The following is an 8,953-nucleotide window of genomic DNA, read 5'->3' on the forward strand; positions in this document are numbered from 1 at the left end:
TAAGGACTCTCATATTTTTAAACTAAAACATTTGTTCTGTTATTCTTAACTGAAATTATAGAGTAATCATACTATTAAAGGTAGATTAGACGGAAACTAATCGAACAACTAGAGATAACAAAAGACTGAAAAATTATAAGAAAAACGATTAAAAAAGATTAAGGTTAACAAGTTGAAATACAGTCTTTAATAGAATATTATAGCATAATTTGATCCGGGTAACCGATGTCACAACTATGCTTTTCTGCAATTGATATGTTAAACTTTGCAAATACACAATTAAATAACTAATCCTTCATAGAGGGATGTATCACAATCAACTATCTTCCTATAATTGGTCTCCTTCCAAATACAAAACCAGTAGTTCTCTTAAAAATATAAACCAAATTACAACTCGACATCATAAACCAAATTACAATGATGGACGTTCTGATTACAAAAAGAAAGGGGTCTAAAATATATAAATCAACTCACAATTGACAAAAGGGAATTGTAACAGTTTTGGACAACACTCAATTCATGAATTTCAGTTGACAGTAACTTTCAAGACATCAAGTCTGTTGTGGTTGGCCATATATATTCTAATTAATTTTGCTTAAGACTCCCTCCACTGTCCACCAGCTTCAGTCATTGTTCATTGAATGATACAGTTATTTGGTGAAATTCGAACACCAATCGAGGGTACAAATCTCAAATAAGCCTTAGTTCATACTCTCCACCCGTTGTTATGTATCTCACCCATGGAAGAGCCTGATACCCACTTTTCTCAATAATCTTCAAATATCTTACCTGTAAATCAAAACATAAATGTTTGATTAGCATCTTGATTAAATTAATCAAAGGCTGGTTTAACTGACATAGGATATCACAGATTCTATATATATGGTCATGAATGGTTGATAAGTATCCAAGCAATTGAAAAACTCTCCCTCAAATGCTAGCTATTATGGGAAATGAAGCAAGCCACTAAAATACTCAAAGTGAGAATTGGGCACTGGACACCTCATAATTCCAAAGTTCCTACCATAGCACCACCCCAGTTACCCGACATTCAGGGCGCTTTACGACATTTTATTCAACCTTTTAGGTCAACATTTCCATTGGTAGCTCTTTCCAAGGGCCAACAACCAGCTCTGATATCATCTTATAAGTATCTAAAGCACTCGAGTAAACCACCCATAAAGGCTAACTATTACAGGGGAGAGAATCAAGACACTTAAATATTAAACTGAGCATCCAATACTACTCAATGTGGGACTTGGGCACCCTATAGTAGCCAAGTCCCTATCATGATTTCAATGTTATATCATGTGTATGGGAATAATGATGCTGCATTTAGTAATCTTATAAAAATCATATCTAGTACACAACAAAACTGTTAATCATGGAAAGGTAAAAAATGATGTACATTAGTTTCTAATCCAATTATTATGTCAAGTTCTTTTTTCCCATTAGGAATTATCAACACACTGAACCGAATATAAACTCAGTTAAAACAAAGTTGAACTACAAAAGATTTTCATCCACATGGAAATAATGAAAATGACAGGTGAGAACTGAGAACCAGCAGACAAATAATGCATGAAGGCACAAAAGATACATAATACTAGAAATGGAAATAACAAATATTCAGAAAAATAAAAAAATAAAATTAAAAAAGTGGGTACATTTAGCAATACCTGTATTCCTGACACAGTAAAATATGGTATCTCAAACTTTACACGTATAGGAGCTTTTCTCTCTGGAGCTGCTTCCTCGTCTGTTATACTGGGAAGACGAAACTCTGCCCTTAGCATGTACTCCTGACGGTGTTGAACAAGAGAACCGAATTTGTTATTTCACAATAAAAATGATAATCAATCATGGGTGTTATTCATGGAAAATACACAATTTCCAAGTCAACTAATACCTTCCCTCCAGGAAAAGATCTTATTTTCCAAATTAATGCATCTTTCTCAGGTGCATATGCGGCAGAACCCATTGATGTCCGCACATTTGGAGTGGTTGCATCAGCAGGCACAGGTAACTCAATCTCAACATTTGTAGCAGTGCTGTAAAATTAAATTATATGAATAGATGGAGAAGTAAATAAGTGTAGGGCGGCCAAAAATAAAATCTAGATCAAAGAACCGAATTAATTCATAAATTCAAGGTAAGTAGTTGTTAAATCCTCCATGAAGGAAAACCAAGGAAAGAGGAACGTGTATATACATTAAAAAAACATATCAGTACCTACGTTCCTTAAATTGACTCCTAGCTTTTACCGTAATCTCAATCCGACTTTTTGAATGCTTTTCAACTTGTGCTTCCACCCAAAATAAAGGCTTAACCTGGAAATAGAGATCATATGATCAGCAAACACTGAAAATATATTTGTATGTTACCACCACGGCTCAAACAGAAAATGATTTCATATCTAGAGGAGACGAACCTGTGTGCTGAGCCTATATGTCATCAAATCAAATGCTCCATCGGGTGGGATGAAGGATATTGTTCGATCATTCTCAAATCGGGCTAACCGTACACACCTTCATCAAGCATCACACAGTTTGAGAACTAGGATCACGAATAATATAAACATGCTTGAAGAGAGCATATAAAATATACAACATAACTATTTATTCAGTTAATATAAGAAGAAAATCAAGTATACGTACTGATGAAACTTGATGTCCTCCAAGTCGATCGCTTTTCCCTTAGTCGCTCTACCTTGTGCCTCTAATAACACTCTATCATTTAAGCCAAGTTTACACTCTGGCATACCACTGTATTACACAACAAGGCATGGATGGGATATAAGTTTTCAAATAAATACACAATCACAGAAGTTGCTTAGAATAAAATATACTTCAAAAACAAAACAAAAGCAGTGTGTTTTAAACCAATATTAATAGCAAAACAAGGGTGTAATATGAGTCAAGTAGTAGAACATATCTCCAATATATCTAATGATGCAATGTTTAGTCCCAGCTACTCAAGAGAAACATACTTCAATTGCTACTTTCATTAGAAAGAAGGAAAATAATGTAAATAAACCCCTATTGGTGTATTACAGGAGGAAACATAAGATTAAGGCTTAAGTGTTAGTTAGTAGCCTCAGTTAGTTAGTTCCTAAGTGTTAGATCATAATCACAGTTAGTTAGTTCCTAAGTGTTAGTTAGTCTCTAGTGTTAGTTTTATTCGGTTTTTTATTCGTTTAGCAATCTGTTATGTTTGTTGTTTAGCGGTTTTTTCTGTTAGGATAGAGCTCTAAGATCCTTAACCTTATCCCTATGTAAAGGAAGTCTATAAATAAGGTTTTCCCTCCCCTTTGATAACCCAACCAATGGGCCCAAATCATACAAGCACAACTTCTAGAAGGTTGTAGAAGCTGTAGTTAGTTGGGATATTCCCTGAATCTTAGGGAATTTTCTGTTATAAAAGAGAGGATAGTGTGTAGGGCATTCAGAAAAGTAGTTACCATTATGATTCTTTGGTCTAGGAACTTCATGCTATGGCTAGGAGTTTAACAACTCTGGTTTACCCTTTTCAATTTCTGTTTTCTACCATTGTAGAGCTCTTGAGCTCATCTTTTCCAATCAATGATATATGGTTTTGTTATCTTGATTGTACGAGTTCTATCATTCTCTCTCTTTTCTTTTATTATAATTCTTGACTGGTGTGTTTTTCTCAACTGCTAGAGGGTCTTTTTTGTCTTCTAAGTCATTATCTTCTCCTCCTATAACTATTTTTTCTACGACAAATATATTTTTAATATGATTTGTATATGTTTTTTTGACAGAATTTATATAGTCGTGTTATATCATCAAGCTTAATTCTTGAGTTGGGGAACCAATATATATTTTTATTTTGATGTTTTGTCTGTTTGAAATTTAGTTGTTTCATGTTATATTATAATTTTAAGAAAATATCTTTTATATTTTATATTGACACACCAGTGTCTTGGCTTTTGAAAAAATGTTTATCTTGTACTACTCATACCCAATACAAGTACCATACTTGTACTTATACATCCAAGTAAAACCCAATGTCATACCACCATGCATTTCATTAGAAGGAAATTGAGATACAGAGCTAGAACACTAAAACTTCAAGGATTGCAGATTTCTAAATTGCCCAAAGGACCTAAGTCTATCCCGGATGTCTCCCTTCCTGTAAGGCCTTCCTCGTATATCTTTACACATCACAGCCTAGCCTTAATTTTTTTACCATACTTACATTCTTACAAAACATATCCAAGACCGCAAGTCATGCAAACCTGCATTTTATTAGGAGACCATAGGAATAATTCCCTTGAATACATACAGAACTAGAACACTTAAATTGAGGTTCTTCCAACATCACAATTTACCAAAGGCCTTAAAATCCCTTCTTCATATCTCTATGCACTTCACAGCCAAGCCTTAATCTTCTACCATACTTATATTCTTACAAAACATATCCAAGACCCTGTGTTATAGGCACTTGTAATTTAATAGAACAAAATAGAGAAAATTACCTCATATTCCCCTTATCCTCAAGCTGAATAGCATGGACAAGTAAATAACAATCCCACCATAATCTTACTATCTTAAGTCCCTAGCACCAGCAGTTTCAATTATAAAATATTTCAGAGACCTTTATGCTGTCAGTTCCACACAAAAATCCCATCCCTAATGTCAAGAAGACTAGCTTGTATACCAACCAAATACTTGAGAGTCTTACGCAGCCAATTCCATGCAAAAGTCTCATCCAAAAAAATGGAAGAGTTGAGGAAAATGTAAATCGTAGAAGACCAGTAGAGGCACGAATGATTTAAATATGTGAAAAGAAGATCAATAGAAGCTCGAGTCAGAAGAGTTGGATAGAAAACGGGTAGCCTAATAAAATATTGAGTGAAACTATTAAAAAAAAGGACCAATAATTAAATAGCTACAGTGCCACTATAGAATTGGTTTTGGATAAAATGCAAAGGTGTAATTTAATTTATGTAATGTAACCAACCCACCTAATTGAAAAAGGCTCTGTTCGCCATTATTGTTGTTTTTCCTGTGTCCCCTAATGCTAATGTGTTGCACAACTCACACCCTTTATTTTCCATGGCTTGATTAGACAACAACTCCAATGTAAAGAATTGACTTGCTTATCAAGTAAGATAGGTTTCTTCAGGGATTATTTAAAGACATGGAATGGATATGGGTATGGAAATGGATATGGATTTACAGACATAGGACAAGAACTGTTCAACTTAGATAGAGGTAGACATACTTTATCTAAATTACATAAATAGAACTTGGGGTCGATGGGAATCAAATTAGGGACGGGTAAAATCCCCATTAGCTGCTTTTAGAAGCTAATCCTAGGAGTTAATTAAAATAAGCTGAAAACAGCTTATAGGGAAGATATAAGATATTTTCATATGTATCTTTCAAACACTACACAGCTACTGATGTCATGAGAAGTAAGAATAAACTACAAATAAGCTCTTTCAAAGACCCTGCTAAAATGATGAAACCTAAACTACCTGTGTGAGTTATTTTAACAACACCTTCATGTCAAATTGAATAATGGGAAATAGCTTATCATTGGATCTTAGGAACACTTTCTCAAGAATTTTATGTAATTGTTTTTAATTGACGTAAATTACTTAACTTTGTACAATGTAGTAAGTTCAAAAAAATATATTGAGGCTTCGAGGATTTTGAGTACCTTGCTCAAGCACATCCATGAATTATGGCTGTGGCAGCATTATTTTCACCATATTGGAGAAAACACATCATTAATTTGAAACTAGTGTAGATAACCATGTCATAAACAGGATAAATACTTGATTTTAAAAATCACTTATTTATTTAGAAATAATTACAACTAACCTATATAGAGGGAAGTCAAATAATGTTATTTAATGTTATTTAACATTGAATAGTACCTAAATACTAGTTTTCTTAATGACATCATTTAAGTTATATGTTATAATATATAGAGTATGAATTTTAAAACATGAAACAATAGAATTTTGTTTGGCAAACCTATCTCAGCAACAGCGGTTAATACAACCTAGATAGGGGAGACAAAAACATGTATAAACAGGTGTTTGGTAATTTGGCTGCGTAAAATTTATTTTAATCATTCTATGCATGGAAATAGCTACTACTGAAAATAATAATCTAAAGAACACAAATCATGACTTCACTATACTGCTCATAATTCATCAATTTATTTTATGTTAAAACTACAGGCAAAGGCTAAAAAGGAATGTAAAAATAAAATGTTAACAAGGCAATAGACTAGCAAGTGACTATGGAACAGCCAAAAGCAAAAGCAGGGGGTTTAGGATCTATATGAATAATGAATCTATGAAGCATGGGCCCCACTGGTTTTAAGCACGTCTTGTGTCTGACAAGTTTCGAACAACGACACTCATATGACATGTGTCAGACACTTCACTTAGGTGTACAAATAGAAAATATAGTTTTTTCACTCCAAATGGCTCCGACACACACTTACACGACAGACACCCTTCGACTCGGAAGGGACACCTAAATGATTTCTGACAAATCTCCCCAACAAAAAACCTATGTAAGCCATATTACTAAACCCAAATAACTAGTAGCGCATCTTAAGAGGTTGAAATTCGGCAGTTCTCAAAGAAAGCATAAAGCAAACCTCAAATATGTTCTCATCTTCAGTGCACCAACAACATCAGATCTAATTATTTGCCCATTGCTATTGACAAGTATGTTAACACTCTCCACCACATCCAAGAAAACCTGAAAACAAGATATATTAATTGGTTCCTTAGACCATAAAACCACACATCCAAACAAAACATCTTCACTTTTACAACAGTTACCTCATTTTTCTTGTAGTTTATCCCTTCACTGCGCCACGATACAGCATTTGTTACAGCCATGGGAGGTCTCTGATTAACCTCCATTCTATAAGCATCTGTCTTAATAAATTCACTAAGAATTTTCGCCTCAGTATATTGTGGATAACCAAAGTCCATTATTTCATCAAGTAGTTCATACTGTCAACCAAAGAAAGAATTCACCGTTTTACCCAAATGAATTAATCCAACTAATAAAAAAAAAACTAAGTCCATAATATTAATACACAAGCACTTTACCACAACGACAAAGTTATCCCTAAGAGATTCCTCTTCCAATTCCTCAAAATAATGCTTGAACACCTGCCTCAAAACACATTCCAATCCATAGTTATTATCACATAACTAAACTACACAAATTTTCAATCCAAATGATTCGAAACTAATACTGCGTGCGTGCTTACATCAACTATACGATGAAGGAAGAAAATGAGGCTAGCGGCATTACAGTTTTGTCTAGTTGCTGTCATGAGGTAAACATTGCTATGCTGTACAAACATATAGCTCACACCATTATCATATACAACTGGATCTTGAGACTGTGGATCACCCTGTCACAATTCCAAAACAAACTTCACACCATTCATACTAACAAAAAAACAGCAATCAAAATCATCGATTCCAAATTCCATCATAATTAGCACAAAATTATAATAATCAAGGCGTGAGTGAAATGAACCTCTTTCTCGATGAGCTTGGTGAAGAAGCGTTCGGCTTCAACGGCGGTGACATCGCCGCGGTAATCGCGCCAAATGAGAACGCGGCCTTTGATGTCGAGGAGGAATAGAGCGGAGGCGGCGCCTGACATTGGAGAGTGATACCGAGCCTGGATCGGATCGGATCGGATCGGAGATGGATCGGGATTTGATCAGTGGGAAAAAGTTAGGGTTTGGGCAATGGTTGAAGATGAATCATGTTGATGATTATTCAGTTTCTGGTTTTGCAGTTTTCAGATTGGAGCTTCGTATTTTTTTTATTTTATTTTTTATTTTGTTATAATTCTTCTTCTGCTGTGGGTTGAAAGTTGGAAGTGAGTGCAATGTTTGATCAAACGATGCCGTTTCTAATACTCTGAAATGAACATAGAACAGGAAAAGCATTAAAGAGACAAAACAACTTGTCAAGTTATTAAATTATAAGTAAATTACTACCAAGTTAGTTCTTGAATTTGTAATAATGGATAATTTTCTTCTCCTTTAAATTTTTTTGGTAATTGTCTAAAATTTAACAAATTTATAAATAGATAAAAATTTGGTCTTCTTTTTTTTTAAATTTGCCTAAAAATTTAAAGGAAAAAACCATACAATGGTTACCATGCACCACCTCTAATCAAAATGTTGCAACATGCTCACATATCTCCTTGGCACATGAAAAAATTGGGTGATTTTTGAATTTTTGTGAGTTTAGTGTAATTGAAAGATATGTGAAAGATTAAAATAAAATATGTGAATGATAACCAAATTACCAAAATTACCAAATTTACAAGTGACTTAATTATTTTTTCCTTAACACACCACGTTAGAATTAATATTCACCAATCATGTCGACAATTCAAGTTAATCAACCAAAATTTTATGTTTTTGCTCTCCATGCTTGTATCAGTAGTGTTAACTGCCACATAATAACTAAAAATGATAGCTTGCACTATCCTTTCGAGGCGGCAACAAATAGAGAAAAGAGTCTAATTTGTAATATCCACTAAAATTTTTTATCTCACTCTTCTAATTCTAATTATGCAGCCTCTAAAATTTTAATTATTCATTATGTGCTGATGTTGTTATGGAAAATATAGATGAACCCACTTTTGTAAAGCGATGAATATGAATAGACTTTTGTATTTTGCTTTTCAATTGATCTACAATATGTTACAAATACACTAAAATTACAGCCGCTTCAAGTACCATGTAAGTTTTTTCACCTTTAATTTCTTACATACTTTTAGGTAAATGATTTTTATTAAGAAGAAAGAAGAACCGCCAGTGAAGCTTTGTTCTCAAAGTTTTTGTTCTGGACTGGGCCAAAGGTAGGCCCAACTTAGTTTCGGCCCAATAGACCTCAGAGGCCCAAGCTCCTCGGTGGCTCACC

At 33.9% G+C, this 8,953-nt stretch overlaps 1 protein-coding gene across 1 annotated transcript; it reads right to left on the reverse strand.

The window, feature by feature from the left end:
* Positions 1 to 308: 308 nt before the first annotated feature.
* On the reverse strand, positions 309 to 7,937 carry LOC131639670 (AP-1 complex subunit mu-2). The gene is made up of 11 exons (XM_058910147.1): positions 7,548 to 7,937; positions 7,273 to 7,419; positions 7,109 to 7,171; positions 6,833 to 7,009; positions 6,646 to 6,749; positions 2,658 to 2,765; positions 2,432 to 2,528; positions 2,233 to 2,330; positions 1,910 to 2,051; positions 1,680 to 1,802; positions 309 to 789 (listed from the first exon to the last, which is right to left on the reverse strand). Exons 1-11 carry the CDS (start codon positions 7,674 to 7,676, stop codon positions 691 to 693), a joined length of 1,287 nt encoding a protein of 428 aa, XP_058766130.1. The 5' UTR covers positions 7,677 to 7,937; the 3' UTR covers positions 309 to 690.
* Between the last annotated feature and the right edge of the window lie 1,016 nt (positions 7,938 to 8,953).

Source organism: Vicia villosa, unplaced genomic scaffold, assembly GCF_029867415.1.
Source record: "Vicia villosa cultivar HV-30 ecotype Madison, WI unplaced genomic scaffold, Vvil1.0 ctg.002729F_1_1, whole genome shotgun sequence".
Classification (NCBI taxonomy): domain Eukaryota; kingdom Viridiplantae; phylum Streptophyta; class Magnoliopsida; order Fabales; family Fabaceae; genus Vicia; species Vicia villosa.

What these genes read in the sequence shown, in the direction of transcription:
- LOC131639670 (XM_058910147.1), bottom strand. Translation starts at nt 7,676, where the DNA reads ATGTCAGGCGCCGCCTCCGCTCTATTCCTCCTCGACATCAAAGGCCGC. An exon ending in TAAACTACAAGAAAAATGAG is followed by an intron (nt 6,750 to 6,832) that starts GTAACTGTTGTA and finishes TCTTGTTTTCAG; the next exon opens with GTTTTCTTGGATGTGGTGGA. An exon ending in AGTCAATTTAAGGAACGTAG is followed by an intron (nt 2,052 to 2,232) that starts GTACTGATATGT and finishes TTAATTTTACAG; the next exon opens with CACTGCTACAAATGTTGAGA.